The 15583-nt window shown below is 41.0% G+C and overlaps 2 protein-coding genes across 3 annotated transcripts; one reads left to right on the forward strand and one right to left on the reverse strand.

The window, feature by feature from the left end:
- The first annotated feature begins 98 nt into the window (after nucleotides 1-98).
- On the forward strand, nucleotides 99-8266 carry vcp (valosin containing protein). The gene is made up of 17 exons (XM_053324997.1): nucleotides 99-225; nucleotides 2211-2322; nucleotides 2458-2630; nucleotides 2720-2862; nucleotides 2960-3090; nucleotides 3181-3312; nucleotides 3779-3881; nucleotides 4421-4554; nucleotides 4739-4874; nucleotides 5306-5418; nucleotides 5924-6088; nucleotides 6200-6322; nucleotides 6425-6637; nucleotides 6750-7058; nucleotides 7157-7312; nucleotides 7420-7574; nucleotides 7699-8266. The coding sequence occupies exons 1-17, from the start codon at nucleotides 209-211 to the stop codon at nucleotides 7802-7804; spliced, it is 2421 nt and encodes an 806-aa protein (XP_053180972.1). The 5' UTR covers nucleotides 99-208; the 3' UTR covers nucleotides 7805-8266.
- Nucleotides 8267-9360: 1094 nt separating this feature from the next.
- Nucleotides 9361-13290, reverse strand: akr1a1a (aldo-keto reductase family 1, member A1a (aldehyde reductase)). 2 transcript variants are annotated; one of them, XM_053325351.1, is made up of 9 exons: nucleotides 13235-13290; nucleotides 12474-12563; nucleotides 12253-12372; nucleotides 11370-11521; nucleotides 11080-11275; nucleotides 10919-10968; nucleotides 10676-10825; nucleotides 10388-10547; nucleotides 9361-10033 (listed from the first exon to the last, which is right to left on the reverse strand). In XM_053325351.1, exons 2-9 carry the CDS (start codon nucleotides 12552-12554, stop codon nucleotides 9968-9970), a joined length of 975 nt encoding a protein of 324 aa, XP_053181326.1. In that variant the 5' UTR covers nucleotides 12555-12563; nucleotides 13235-13290; the 3' UTR covers nucleotides 9361-9967. The 2 variants fall into 2 exon arrangements, with proteins under 2 accessions (XP_053181326.1, XP_053181325.1); XM_053325350.1 differs by having other exon boundaries at nucleotides 12474-12571; nucleotides 13235-13284.
- Nucleotides 13291-15583: the final 2293 nt, after the last annotated feature.

The following is a 15583-nucleotide window of genomic DNA, read 5'->3' on the forward strand; positions in this document are numbered from 1 at the left end:
TAGAGTCTTTCATTGGTTTCCGTATTTGATTGACAGTGTATAAGCCAATTGGAGCAGATGATGCGTGTAGCTCACAGTATAATTGTAAAGAAAAGCACGGAAACTGCTGCTCTTTCGTGTGATATCACTGTTGGGTAACGAGAACCGGTTAAGCCTCTTAAACATTTAGCTAGAATTTATTTATTAATCGTAATCCAGGTGGACGACCATGGCATCGGGAGGGGAGTAAGTAGAAATAGATTTCGGTCTTAATTAAATGCGTTTTTCTGATCAACGGCTGCCTCCTAAAAACCTATTTTAGACGGTTAATGTTGGTTCAGAACACGTTAGTTTATTAAAGTTAGCTCGGTGGCTAATTCATCACCGAGTCTAACAGCGGGGAGCTAACGGGGTCAGGTAGTCCAGCCTCCGCACTTTGTCCGTTGGCTGGAAAACTGACCGTTGGATGCATTCCTGACGGACTGTTGGCGGTTGTCAAACGGTTGCCGTCGGCCGGTTAACGGTACCGAGTTATCCAGCGGTGTGACAGCGCCGTGACAAAGCGCAGTCATCGTAGCCGTGTCTGAGTGCTAGCGCTAGCTTAGCCTAGCAACAGTGTAAAGGCCAAAGCCAGCCACTATCATACCGATAGGGTGGCCTATCCACCGGATGATAGCCTGTCAGGAGACTCGGCGTCTTATATTGAATGTAACAAATACAAATTTGATCACCAAGCGACACAGACTAGCTGATGGACTAACGGCTGGCCATAAACAAACAAAGAAGACGCCAGTCATTCAGAAAGCTAACTTCATGGCACCAAAGCTAGCAGGCTATTCATTCCTAATGATCGGCATTTTAGTCTATTTCAGCTGTTAGCAAAACAGTCGTAAAATAAAACATTTGGTGGTCTGATTTTAATATGTAACGTTAGCTGTCGGTACCGCTGGCAGCTTACGCATTTAAAGACACGTTAGTAATTATTAGCTTCGTCTTTGTGGGAGGTGGAAGCTAACAAAGTTTTTTTTCCCCATTTCTTTTGCTGTGTCATCTGCTGGCTCGTCAGTCAGTTAGCTACAAGGCTAGCGCTAGCATGTTAGCATGCTAACAACATGAAAGGGAAACTATGTAAAGAGTATTTTCAGAACTTAAGGATATTTGCACCTTGCGGTTTCGTTTCTGACAATTTGAATTACATGGGATTGTAAGTTTCAGTCGTAAATTTAGATTATGTTCAATGTTGTAACTGGCGAGTTGTCCGAATGACTGTTATGGCTAGGGTTACAATACTATTAGTAACGTAGAGACGGACCCATACATTAAAATATTGATTAAATTAACTATGTTCATACCTTTTTTATTATACAAGTTAATTTGCAGCTTACTCCTAGATGTGCTTGCGTGGGAAAAAAGACAACACAGTAGAAATACATTGATAAGAGCTACAAACAATCATAGTCAATGCACTATGTATGCCTGATCTCTCTCCAGAAGGGGTTCATCTCTGATTTTTAAATGATACAAGTTGTAATAACTTGAGGTCTGTGGCCAAGTTCACCTCATTAAAGAAATGCAACTTGAAACTTGTAAGTCACAGAGTACCTCAGGAGCACGGCAGATTTAAAGAAGCTACCAAACTTAAAGATCTCCTACAGACATGTTTTAAGATGTGTATATAAAATACTCAACTCTGAATAATAATGTCTCTTTATATTGTTGTCCAAGGGAAAAAAGTTCAATTATCTTGATAAAACCCTTCACTCATTAAAAATTCCACAATCTATAAATATGACTATTTTTTTTTTTATCTCTGAAGTTTAACTGTTGGCACAAGATGTGTCCTGCTTTACCAAGTATTTTCTCAGTGTATGTGTATTGGAGGCTTAAAGTTCACACATCATACTTCTGTAAGTTGAGTATTTGCATCCAGAATTAGCTTCCAGACTATTTGTGATGACATAAATCATGCTCGTATGCCCACCTCTCAAAAACAATGTCAACCTCTGCACATACATTATTATACACAAGGAAGTTGGAACATTCAACTCATTCATTAACTGCGGAACATGTGAGAAAGCAAGACATTATTGCTTTTTTATTATATTCATTTTTCTTAATGTACAATGATTTATCAATTGGAGCGGCTTGTTGACTGTAGGAGCTGCTTGACGGTGCACAGTAAGAAGAATTTTGTTTGACCTTGAGTTTTTCGCATCCATTTCTCATTATAGAGCAAAAAATGATGATCTAGCCACTGCAATTCTGAAACAGAAGAACAGACCCAACAGACTGATTGTCGATGAATCTATCAATGAAGACAACAGCGTGGTCTCTCTCTCCCAGGTAGGATCAGGAGATTTAATGCCATGTTGATGTATTTACAAGATCAAAGTCCCCATGATCTGTTGTGACAGATCAGCAATGTTTGGAGAGTATTCATCATTTCGATAGCTAATTTTGTTATAATGTGTCTTTCAGACCAAGATGGATGAGCTACAGCTCTTCCGTGGAGACACAGTGTTGATGAAGGGGAAGAAGAGACGGGAGACTGTGTGCATCGTGCTGTCTGATGACACCTGTTCTGATGAAAAGGTTCGCATGAACAGGGTGGTCCGCAACAATTTGAGGGTTCGACTGGGCGACGTTATCAGGTGGGGGAAAAACCACACATTTGTCTTAAGTTCTTCTCAAAGATTTTTTTGTGTTGAAATGATGTTAATTTTAATATTCCCTGCCTCAGCATTCAGCCATGTCCTGATGTGAAGTATGGAAAGAGGATCCATGTCCTTCCAATAGATGACACAGTAGAGGGAATTACTGGCAACCTGTTTGAGGTGTACCTGAAGCCATACTTCCTAGAGGCTTACAGGCCAATCCGCAAAGGTAAGTGTGACACTTCCAGTGTCAGGACAGATCTGTTTTAAATTGATAACAAGTAGCACTATTGGGGTGCTAAAATCAACATTGTTTCCTTGTGAAGGTGATATTTTCCTTGTCAGAGGAGGCATGCGTGCTGTGGAGTTCAAGGTGGTGGAGACCGATCCCTCTCCCTACTGCATTGTTGCTCCTGATACGGTCATCCACTGTGAGGGAGAGCCAATCAGGAGAGAGGTGGGCAGCAGGTTCACACACTGTACACAGGTTAACGTTAACTAAACTTACATTCATATTTAATTGAACTTGTTGTGTTTGAACATGCAGGATGAGGAAGAGTCCCTGAACGAGGTGGGGTATGATGACATTGGAGGAGTGAGGAAGCAGTTAGCTCAGATCAAAGAGATGGTGGAGCTGCCTCTCAGACACCCTGCGCTGTTCAAGGCCATAGGAGTCAAGGTAAGGCATCATTTTAATTTGCACTGACGAACAAGACAACATGTTTGGCCTTCACTGTGGAATTCTAATTGACTTTTTGTAGCTTTTTAAATGATTAAAAAGTCAATTCTCTTATAGAAAAATTTTAAGCTGTAAAATTTGTTGATCCTCAATTTGAAATACTCAGTTTTACTGTCCCTCCTTTCAGGTATGACCAGTGACTTATGTTAGATGTTGCTATAAGTGTTGTTGTTCAGTCAGTTTGTTGACTTTCAGAGTCTTCCTCACTTGTGCTGCTGTCCCATGTAGTATAATACACATTTTAAATGCCAAATTTAAAGAGGTGAGCAGTTAACACACTTGACTCACTGCTAATCTACTGATGATGGTATAGAAAATAAATTCATAAAATCCTTTGTGTATTTAACTTGCTGTTCTAAAATCAAAAATGAGTTAAATGTGTTTTTAAAATTTTCCCCTTTCTCAGCCCCCACGTGGAATCTTGCTGTATGGACCCCCTGGAACTGGAAAGACCTTGATTGCCAGAGCTGTGGCCAATGAAACTGGAGCTTTCTTCTTCCTTATTAATGGTGTGAACACTACTTCATATTTGTCCCTTTTTATAAGGACTCATTCCTGGTCTGGGCCATTCTGTAAAAGCACTGGGTTTGTTCCAGTCTGTATTATTTATATTTAATCCTAATCCTGATGAGTTTTAGAGGAGTGAATGTTTCTCATCAGGAGGAAAATGCTTCAGTCAGGAAAAACTGGTTTATATAGATAACACTTTGATACACTTGTAGTTTTGCCATTTATGTACTGTAAGTGCTACATTTTAAATGTTACCTATTGTTACTGAGTGTTGAGATGGGACAGGGTGACATACCTGACAGTTAGTTGCTTCACTAACCATCAGAGTGCCTGTGTTTGAGGATTTTATTTGAATTTGTCTAGTTTTGAATTCCTGTAAATCAGATCTGGATTACTTGATGTGTGTTTTTTTGCTTTTTGTTTTTTTAATTGATGACCTTTTGTCCAACGTCAGGTTTTTTATTTTACGCATAGTATTTGAAGGGACTGCTGTGAGGTTGATTATCTGAAATAAAAATGTCTGGCTTTGTGTTTTTAGGCCCTGAGATCATGAGTAAGCTGGCAGGAGAGAGTGAGAGTAACCTGAGAAAGGCCTTTGAAGAAGCAGAGAAAAATGCTCCTGCCATCATCTTCATCGATGAGCTTGATGCAATTGCTCCTAAGAGAGAGAAGGTGAGTGGAAACCTAAATGGATGGATGGTTGAAGAAATCGATAAGAAATCTGAGCACACTAATGCACAGTGAAATGTTTCTTTTTACACTTTGGAATTAGATTTTTACGGCACTGATGCCTAGATAAAGTGTAAAATATGAATTCTGTACCGACAATATGTGTTGTGGGGTTTTTTTTGGGTAGACTCATGGAGAGGTGGAGAGGCGCATTGTTTCTCAGCTGCTGACTCTAATGGACGGCCTGAAACAGAGAGCTCATGTCATCGTCATGGCTGCTACCAACAGACCCAACAGCATTGACCCAGCTCTGAGGAGATTCGGTAAATATTCATGGTTGATGATCAACGCAAAACTTAAAGATGTCTTTGTCACAATTGCCCCAATATTAGAATACATTGGGTCAAACACTATCAGCAGCTTAGCCTTTAGTGTTTTATGGAGCAGCCTGGAGTTATTGTAGCATGAAAGTTTGGACCACATTTCATCACCAGCAAATCCAAATTTGGTTTTCAACCAATAACAGCACTTGAGTGCTGTCTGGATGTCTGACGGCTGGCATGCTTTACGCAAACAAACATAGGGTTGGAAATGTATCTGGCTTATTAACCAGATACTGAAACACCCTTTAAAAAAACTACAAATGTTTTCAACTTGTATCTTGTACTCTTATACTGTCTGGTGCTCATCTATCTTAGTATTCTCAGCCTATGTCAATGTAACTAATGTGTTTTTAACCCTCCACACCCTCCAGGGCGTTTTGACAGGGAAGTGGATATTGGCATCCCAGATGCCACTGGCAGATTGGAGATTCTCCAGATTCACACCAAGAACATGAAGCTGGCTGATGACGTTGACTTAGAACAGGTCTGTACACATAGTCAGGTGACATTTCTCATCACACAGCTTCCCTGAAGCAAGGTCATGTGCTTATTGTTGCTGAGTAAAACTATTCAAGAAATTGTATATTATAGACTTGCATGAATCCTGACAGTAGCTTAGAATATAGAAGTTATACTATCAAACTAGATGCACCAAGTTTGCATTACTTAATTTCTCACAAAGGATGGTGCAAACTGTGTCAGTACTCAATGTGTCACAGTAGTCAGTATGTTTGTTTAATTTGTTTGCCATCATACACGAGGAAGACATGCTTTAGTTGGACATGCATCTGCACACTAGAAACTTCATTTGAAGCAAAGTTTTGACCTTACAGTGTCATCTGGCAAATCTGCATGAGTTACATAAGTAAATAAATACATGTAATACTGTCATTTTTCTTAGTTACTGCATTGCAGCAGAAGTTTTCATGGATGGTTATACTTAATGAGGATGCACTGGTTATTGAGCTCTCTGATGTTTGTTTATTCAGGTAGCCAATGAGACCCATGGGCACGTGGGTGCAGATCTGGCTGCTCTCTGCTCTGAGGCTGCCCTGCAAGCCATCAGGAAGAAGATGGACCTGATCGATCTTGAGGATGAGACCATTGATGCTGAAGTCATGAATTCTCTTGCTGTCACCATGGATGACTTCAAGGTAAGAACTATTGTATAATCTTTGATTTAGGGGTGAGTGTAAAATGGTTTTCATATGGTCTCTAACAGCTATCTGTTAGCGCTTACTAACATGCTCAACTCTGTCCTGCAGTGGGCCCTGAGCCAGAGTAACCCATCAGCACTCAGGGAGACAGTTGTTGAGGTTCCCAACATTACCTGGGAGGACATTGGAGGTCTGGATGATGTCAAGAGGGAGCTGCAGGAGTTGGTGCAGGTATGAACCTTTTCCTAGAGGTGAAGTCATCACTCAGATTGATGTTTCATAAACTGTAAAGTTTGAATGTTTTTTGTTTTCTTTCAATTTCCTTAAATTCAGTACCCAGTGGAGCACCCAGACAAGTTCCTCAAGTTTGGCATGACCCCATCCAAAGGTGTGTTGTTCTATGGTCCCCCTGGTTGTGGTAAGACTCTGCTGGCCAAAGCCATTGCCAACGAGTGCCAGGCAAACTTCATCTCTATCAAAGGACCTGAGCTGCTCACCATGTGGTTTGGAGAGTCTGAGGCCAATGTCAGAGAGATCTTTGACAAGGTAACAATGTTGATACTGAGTTGCTAAAAATGGCATGCTGTGTTTTCTGGAAGTTCTTCACTACAGAAATATTTCAGTTTTTAAAAAACTATTGTCTGTTTTATGTTTCCAGGCTCGACAGGCAGCCCCATGCGTTCTGTTCTTTGATGAGCTGGACTCCATAGCCAAGGCCCGTGGCGGCAACGTGGGAGATGGCGGTGGAGCAGCTGACCGTGTCATCAACCAGATCCTGACTGAGATGGACGGAATGTCCAGCAAGAAGAACGTCTTCATCATCGGAGCCACAAACAGACCAGACATCATCGACCCTGCCATTCTGAGACCTGGCCGTTTGGATCAGCTCATCTACATCCCACTGCCTGACGAGAAGAGCAGGATCAGCATCCTGAAGGCCAACCTCCGCAAGAGTCCCATCAGCAAGGTGACCCCCGACACACTTCAGACTTGAACATGACTTCCAATGAATCAGAAAAGGTGTAATAATTTTCTGAACTAACTTTTTTTTGTTTTGTTTGACAGGATGTGGACTTGGACTTCCTGGCTAAGATGACCAACGGCTTCTCTGGAGCTGATCTTACAGAGATCTGCCAGCGGGCGTGTAAGCTGGCTATCAGAGAGAGCATCGAGAATGAGATCCGCAGAGAGAGGGAGAGGCAGACCAACCCATCAGCTATGGTCAGTGTTAGTTTTTACTGTTTGCTTTTCATGTCTGGTTCAACATCAGCGTAATGCCTCAGATCTTGTTCATGGTTTTTATAACACTCCATGTATCTTCTTCATAGGAGGTGGAAGAGGATGATCCTGTGCCAGAGATCAGGAAGGACCACTTTGAAGAGGCGATGCGATTTGCTCGTCGCTCCGTCAGCGACAATGACATTCGCAAATATGAGATGTTTGCTCAGACACTGCAGCAGAGCCGTGGCTTCGGCAGCTTCAGGTACGTTTTCTGATGTTTTGTGTTAGTGTGACCATAAAAGATTAAAAAGTGTCACTCTCTCTCCAGTGTACAAAATCAGTTCCTCTGCTAATGAACTTCTGAATGACTGTCTTCTTTCTTACAGGTTTCCCTCCAGCGCTACAGGTGGCAGCGGTCCAAGCCATGGCTCCGGAGGAACTGGCACTGGTCCCGTTTTCAATGAAGATAACGACGATGACCTTTATGGATAAATGTACACTGCCCCACAGTGGTCAGTACTGGGATCACACCTGTACAAATTCTCACCAGATTCCACATTTTTAGGACTTTGTGCTTCTTTCTTGTGTTCCTTTTTTTTTTTTTTTGTATGATTTCCCTCGGAGAAAGCATGTAGCCGCTTGGTTTGCCCTGGCTTTGATGTGGGTGGGGATAAGGGGATGTTGGAAATTGGAAGGTGAGTGACTGATGCAGACTTTTTTCTGTGGGTGGGGGGGGCGGGTTGGGGGTTTATTGAGTGGCCTCATTTTCAGTATATCACAACCAACATGAATGGCTTTAGTGACGGGATTCTATGCTAGACTATAAGAAAGAAAAGAAAAAAACATATTGCTAATGACTTCCTCTTATTTTTTTTTTTAAATAAACAGTAGCATATAATGTATTACAAATTTGTCAAGGTTATGATGTTGAAAATAAAATCTCACGAAATGGAAGTGGTTATCAGTGTCTGTTTTTAAATGTCTTATCAATAGTAAATTTAAGGTGTATGATGTCATTTAAAATGTTAAATGTCAGAAATATTCTCTATTCAGTGTTCAAGGACATCATTTGTAGTTAAAAGAATTTGTGGGTAAATGGACATATTGAGATAGTATATTTTTATAGAACATTTATAATTTTAAAAGATTTATTATTGCTTTTGAAACCAGAAACAGAGACAGTGAGAGAGAACATACAATATGTGAGGAATTAAAATGTCATGTTTTTATTTTAATTCAGTGATTAATGTTGATCAGTTTCTGCTTGGAGAGCAGCTGCTGAACATTTCTTTGATTTAATTTGGTGATATTTTCTGAACTTGGTGCAGACACCATGTGACCTAAAGGTGTGATACTCTTATGGGGCAGACAGGCAGCTCTGTTACTGATCAGTGTCAGTCAGGTAAAGTTAAACCTGCAGTTTGGTCCATATATGTATAAATCAATTACTGTCACATTCAAACATGTAGTGCTGATTGAGGCTATCACTGCCTGATATATCTGTATTTTACCAGAGTTTCTAATCTGGTGTTGGGTTTGACGTTCCTGCGTTGGTCAGATGAACACATACTTGGAGACTTCCCCCAGTTAGCCTCTGCTATCCTGAATGGGAATAAATAAATTGTGCAGATCTTCTAGACTTTCTGAAGGTTATCAGACCCAATGGATCAAATTATGATAGTGAAAGAAATAATTTTGTGGAGGTTGTGTAATGCTCAAAGCAATATAATGTGTTTTACAGCCTAACAGTAAGGAGTAGTCTATGGTGCAGCCCATAATGTAGACGTGTCAGATGTGTTTTTGTAATTACTTTCTCTGCCAGAAGGGGGAGACAAAAGTCCCATTTTCTGATTCTATTTGCAGTTTTGGCCAGAAGTGACCTCTGAGAACTTGTCTAACCCCATTTGTTTGTTTTTTAAAAATGCATCCAGTATGTTTAAGTCAATTTGACACATGTTAAAATCCATCACTATGGTTTGTCAGAAAACAATATAAAGACCATTTGATAGCCTCTTTATACACTCTTAACAACTTAATGAATATTTCCTCCATGTTCCTCTAAATAATCATACTCTCCTCATGATGAGTACAATGTGAGTGCCTCCTACACATGTATCTCTTTACTGCTCTGTTCAGAGACTTGGCATATTTTGTGCTTCTATCACCTGAATCCATTTGGTCCATTGCTTGCTGATTGGATGCAATCCCAGATATCCCAGCTTGAACTTTATGGTCAAGCTGTGATATCTCTGATCATCTGGTGTGTCAATCTTGAATTATGCTTCTGCAAAGATGCATGTAAACCACTGTCTTTAGCAAAAATCTGTTGCAGCACAGAGAAGAGTGAGGCAGCTAATTTAGATTATAAGACCCAGTCAACAGAATAAAATTACGTAGGACACATTTTTACTTTTTGTTTGCAAGAGTGAGTCTGCATGAAATCATCATGGTCAAATTAAACAATCATTGTACACACATTCAGTACAATACATCAGTTTGTCCACATTTTGTGAGTTATTAATAATTTCCTAACAAATGTAATCCCTTGTATATTAAGGCAATTCAACCCAAGGAGAAAAAAGAACATATTTTGGTTTTCTTCAGTGTGACAGTTATGTTTAAAAAGAAATCCGGAACTCCTTGTGGTGCGTAGACTCAATAAAGATCATGGAAAGGGAAATGAGGGTGTTCTGCATCTCTCCACACTCTCTTGCCTTCCCTCTGTGGAAAAACAAAGCTAATTAGTTACGCTTGCCTTATAGTTGTATACAAATGTTTGTGTTAACAACATACAAAGCATAACTATACATGAGTGCGGACGTCTCACCCAGCACCTAACAGCCCTGCTCTTTAAGAAACAGGATCACTCGTCTTTGCATATCAGACATGCATGGAGATCTAAAACTGGCTGATGTTTCAGCCATGTGCTGTCCCCAGGGGGACTTTACTGCAGTTAACAATTTGGACTGCAGTAGCTGTTATATAAATAAACATGAAGTAATTTATACATGGTCTCTATCCAGGGGAGGAAGTGGTTTTGCAGTCTAGTGAGGTGTCATGAGAGCAGTGACTGACCTCGACTGTTGGGATGATGAAGCGCTCGTTGCGGTTGAAGGATTCCATCAGCTTCATGTCGTCCTCTGACAGGGAAAAGTCAAACACCTGCAAGTTCTGCTGGATCCTGGAGGGTGTCACGCTTTTAGGGATACACACTACGCCCCTCTGAACGTGCCACCTATGGATGTATGTGGGGGATTTTGCTTGTGTTTACACATGTTCATGTTCAACATAACTGTGAAAGCTGGGTAAGAAGGCAAGAGTCTTGCTTTAAATCACCTCGTACTGAAAGATTTCCTGTCTTACCTCAGTACGACTTGGGCAGGTGTTCTCTGGTATCTCTGGGCGATGGCTCCCAGTCGTGGATCCTCCAGGAGACTAGGCTCATCAGGAGAAGCCCAAGGTCTGTCCCCGCTGCCCAGAGGACTGTAAGCTGTCACACACACTGCCACTGACCTAAGACAGAGGTATGAATGCTATTACTGGCCCACATTATTTATTCTAACTTTCAAAAAAAGAAAGAAAAGAAAAAAGGAATAAACCACTGACCGACAGTGAGCCAGCAGATTTGCTTGAGACAAATATGGATGACATTCCACCTACAGCACAAAGAGACACACAGTAATACAGGTTTTTTTTTTAGCATTTTTGTTCTAATCTTTTCAAAGTTAACTGATAGTCAGAGTCTCATGCGGTTTTGTTAATTGTACCTGGTTCACTGCAGGTTTGTGTCTGGCCATCTTGATGATGTCATCAGTCTGCCTGGCGTTAAAGTTGGACAGCCCTATAGCCTTGACCAGACCTTTGTCCACTAGGCTCTCCATGGCCACCCAAGTATCCCGGTAGTGTGTGTCAGAGTAACACACAGTCCCATCTTCCCGTCGAGGCATCAGCTCCTTCCCCGGCCTAAAACACACACACATTCACAAAAGCTGCTTCAGATAATTTGATCCGTTATTCATCTGTTTTTTTGTGTGTGTGTTTGTGCGTGGCCGCTCACTGAAATGCCATGGGCCAGTGCATAAGGTACAGGTCCAAATAGGAGACACCCAGGTGGGCCAGACTCATCCTGCATGCTTCCTCAACATCCTTGGGGTCATGCTTGGTGTTCCACAGTTTGGATGTTAAAAACAGTTCCTCACGACGCAGAGCCTGGAGGAAAAAAAGATATCTGGTCTACAAGCCACTTACTGCTGAATTCAAGAAAACAATTGGATGATCAGATGTTAAAAAGTACATAGTCAACAAAATGTCAGCCAGCTATTTGCTGCATATCTCTAACCTGGTCCCTGATCCTAAATCCAACCCTAAACTTACTCAAGTGTCCAGTTTTCAAATCACAAACCAAATATTCACCATATACTAAACTGTATACATACTCAGCTGAATCTCGGTTACTGACAGATCATCTGAGTCAACTGTAAGCACATTGAGTATCAAAATGAAACATAATAAAGTTCACAAATAATCAACTCAAACCTCAAGGTCAACTTACTTACTGCACGACTTTAAATCTTATCACACTTTTGTCATCAGCACTTTGTTGTTCTATTGTCATTACATTCAAACTTTTCAATATTCTGAGCACTTCAAGCACTAAAGCTCAGGGACAAGCCAGTAAGTGGACCTTGAAATGATTTAGTTAGTAGCTGCTGTAAATCTTAAGAATGAAATGCCCTTCTAAACTTTTTAAGCCAACAAGGATGAGAAGTCCTAAAAATGCTTCGAATCACTGAACCTCTACAGTTCCATGACATCTGACCAAATGACATCTGCTGATGAACTGATATGGATGAAAGCTCTGGAACGAGGGAGTAAATGGACCTAGCATTGAGATTTCAAAGTCAAGAGTGAACTGTTGAAGCATCAGCAGCGTTTTTCACCTTGCCAAGGCCGACCCTGAGAGCGAGAGCCTCTCCCACCTCCTGTTCATTGCCGTATGCAGCTGCACAGTCGATGTGTCTGTACCCAGAGTCTAAAGCTGCCAGCACCGCTTGCTTCACCTGAAAACAAGTGGATACAGTCACAGACACACACTTGTTTCTCAATCACGTCAATATTATCAATCTCCAGAAACATGGTTTGCCTTAACAAACATCTCTACCTGTCCTGGTGCACTCTTCCATGTGCCGAGTCCAACCATAGGCATCTTCTGCCCTGTCGACAGAGTCACGAAGGCACTCATGTTCCAACTCTGAGGAGCACACAGATTGGGACAGTTTATGAGGTGTTCACATGTGCACACTCTTATGGAAGTGGACCCTGCAGCAGGCCAGTCATCATGACTAAGTCGTAATACTCTGTTACTGATTATCACTCACATATGAATTCATTAACTTCTGCACTACAGCAAAAAGCAGCAGTTGTGTGCATATATGCCCAATATGTGCAACAGCTTAAAATCTTTGAGCTGCTTTTTGTCATATGCTAATTCCCCTCAGAGCTGAAAAGTATGTTTCAGTGGAAATATAAACTCTCTGTGAACCTAGTCTTACTGCCCGAAATAGATGATACAGCTATATGGCATTAGTCACAGTGTGGTGTTATTGCAGCACATCTCAGAGAGCCTTCCCATGGTTTGTTAATTGTCTGCTGTATCCTCACCATGTGATGTGCACACACACACACACACACACACACACACACACACACACACACACACTTTTCATCAACCACTGCAGTTGTTTCACATGACCTCTTAACACAGATCACCTGCCCTAACTGCCTCCTGACCGAGTAGCATGGTAGAGTTTGAATTATGATGCCATAACAGTCACCAAAAGGTACATAGATTAAATATGAAATGAAAACAAGTCTTTTGGTTTTTCAGTCAAGATTGTAATTGGTTTATGGTTCAGTTCCTACCTGGGACGGGTCTGGTAGATGAATCTGTGATCAACTGAGGGTAACTGTCTGTCTGAGTTTAAACTGGGTGAGGTCAAAGTCTGCTTTAATTTGTTTATCTGCAACCCAAACTGATGGAAAATGTCCAAACTTCACTGAACTCACCATAAGGGCACACAGTTAAACATAATTTACCAATGATTGATCACATTAGATTCCAAAAATGATATTAGCTCCTTTTATTTCTTTCTGATAGACTTATAGCAGGTCAGTTAATAGGTTTATATGCTCAACAGTATGCTTATATGCTTCCCAGTTTTGAGTATTTTCCTGGTTTTGATCTTATTCTGTAAATGATGTTTAAATGGAACATGCGAAACCTTTTGATTTGAGGATTCTAAGGTCCACACCTCACCAAAGTCATCATCATTCTTGAAAGAGAAACTCAAATCACACAAACTGTTAAGTTCACACATTTGGTTTATTTGTTTCCATTTTGAAAAGATCATAAATATTGGCAAATGCACATAAGCAGTGACGGTGAGTCTTTCAGCAGCAGCACATGTGCATTCTGGGTGTAGCCACAGTCCGGAGTCCCTGGTGGCTCTGAGAGGCAGGGCACTCACACTCAGACAAGTCTTTCAAGTCTCTCTGATCCTCTAACAGTTTCATCAGTATCTTCTATGACATAAAAGTGCATTTGTCAACATGTCACATTCAAACATTTCTCATACACATGATATATACGACCTACTAGAGCTGTCTGCATAAACCATACTCATACATACATTTTATCATTGCTATAAACTACAGCAGGAAGAGCTGACGGGAGCTTTTAGAGCCCCCTGCAGCTGAAACAGAGAACAGCTGCTGCAATAATACAAAACCTGTTTCCTAAACAGGATTTTTTTTTCTACTTGAAAAAACAGATGCAAAGTTTGATTTACAGATGTTACAGAGGACAGAAGCAGTTATCAAATCACAAACTGAGGACTCTATGATACCAAAAAGCAGACATCAGGTGGTCTGTTTTTGGCACTGCTCACAGTAGCACCAAGACATTGGTCTTCAAATGGCACAAGAGAAAGCAGAATATACACGACAAAGCTGGCTTTCCCAGAGGAATCTAAACTATTTACTATGGATTTCAGCTACACTGAATGATTAAGGTCATGCTTGCATTCCTCTGGGAAGTCCAGCCTGTACTGTACGGCACTTTACAGGGATGCACTGGCAAAATTCATCAGCCTTCATCAAAGTATCTATTGTCCTTGCTTACATCCATTACATTATGGTGATTGACTTTACATTGCTTACTTACCAAGATTACCAGCTCCCAATGATAATGTCTCACACGGCATAGGGCATCGTCTGTGGTGCGCTGGACATGGCTGGTTGTATATATTACAGTGTGACCTGTGTGTGTGGTATGACACCGGGTAAGGCACCTAAATGTCCCTCAGATAATGAGCCAGTCTTTTCAGTTTAGAGTAGCCACACGGCTCAGAAGGGAAAGCACCCATATTATGTGCAGATTGTGTTATCCAAACTTACACTGTTGTTACAGTGTGTGATTGTCAATCCATGTTTTCCAATGCAGTTGAGATATGATAATGTTACTTAGAGTAATGTGGGACTTTAAGTGTGCTTTGGCATTTCACGAATCATAATATAACTAATTTTGGGGGAGACAGGTAATACTAAACAGTTAATGGCCTACAGCCTTTAAGCATAAAGCTTTATTAGACTGAAAGCATGAGAGAAGAGGGTGGGTGGGGTGGGGGGGTGTGTGTTATGTTAAAACTGGGGTTTGCACTGAACACACTGAAGCTGCTGGTACACTCAAGGTAAAAATAAATAAATCCTATTTAGAACTTCCTTTGGAAAAGAAAATCCTGGAAAAAAATGTGTCTTTTTAAAAAATATATCAGACTTTCATCCTATCACAAAAAGACGAGGATCAGAGGAGTTGGACAGCATATAAAACCACTGATAAATCTGTAAAAAACTGAGTTAAGAAAAGAAGTTCAGGAAAAAGCCACAATTGTGCTGAGCCCATCCTCAGCACCGCTCCGCTCCGCTGCTCACGTGCTTTTGTGTGTGTGCGTGTGTGTGCATGTGTGTGTGTGTGTGTGTGTGTGTGTGCGTGTATTTGGGCCAAAAGACAAAAAAATACAAATAATTACATCCTGATACTGCCATTCATCTTGGCATTCTTCCTTCTTCCTCCCACTCTGAAGTCCTTACAAACAACATCGTCTGTTTAATGCTTGTTGCATTAACGCAGAACATGGATACTGGGAGTGGGAAGGGTTACTACAATGAGGGTCAAAATATAAAGGAAAAGTGAATGAAGAAGTTTTAAGGGCT

This window comes from Scomber japonicus, chromosome 9, assembly GCF_027409825.1.
Source record: "Scomber japonicus isolate fScoJap1 chromosome 9, fScoJap1.pri, whole genome shotgun sequence".
NCBI classification, from domain to species: Eukaryota; Metazoa; Chordata; class Actinopteri; order Scombriformes; family Scombridae; genus Scomber; species Scomber japonicus.

Bases quoted from the DNA above. Each gene is read 5' to 3' on its own strand.
- vcp (XM_053324997.1), top strand. The intron at 2,863-2,959 runs GTAAGTGTGACA...TTCCTTGTGAAG, and splicing joins TTACAGGCCAATCCGCAAAG to GTGATATTTTCCTTGTCAGA. The intron at 4,555-4,738 runs GTGAGTGGAAAC...TTTTTTGGGTAG, and splicing joins TTGCTCCTAAGAGAGAGAAG to ACTCATGGAGAGGTGGAGAG.
- akr1a1a (XM_053325351.1), bottom strand. From the start codon at position 12,554: ATGAGTGCCTTCGTGACTCTGTCGACAGGGCAGAAGATGCCTATGGTT. The intron at 10,826-10,918 runs GTCAGTGGTTTA...CCTCTGTCTTAG, and splicing joins AATCTGCTGGCTCACTGTCG to GTCAGTGGCAGTGTGTGTGA. The intron at 10,548-10,675 runs GTAAGACAGGAA...ATACATCCATAG, and splicing joins CCTGCCCAAGTCGTACTGAG to GTGGCACGTTCAGAGGGGCG.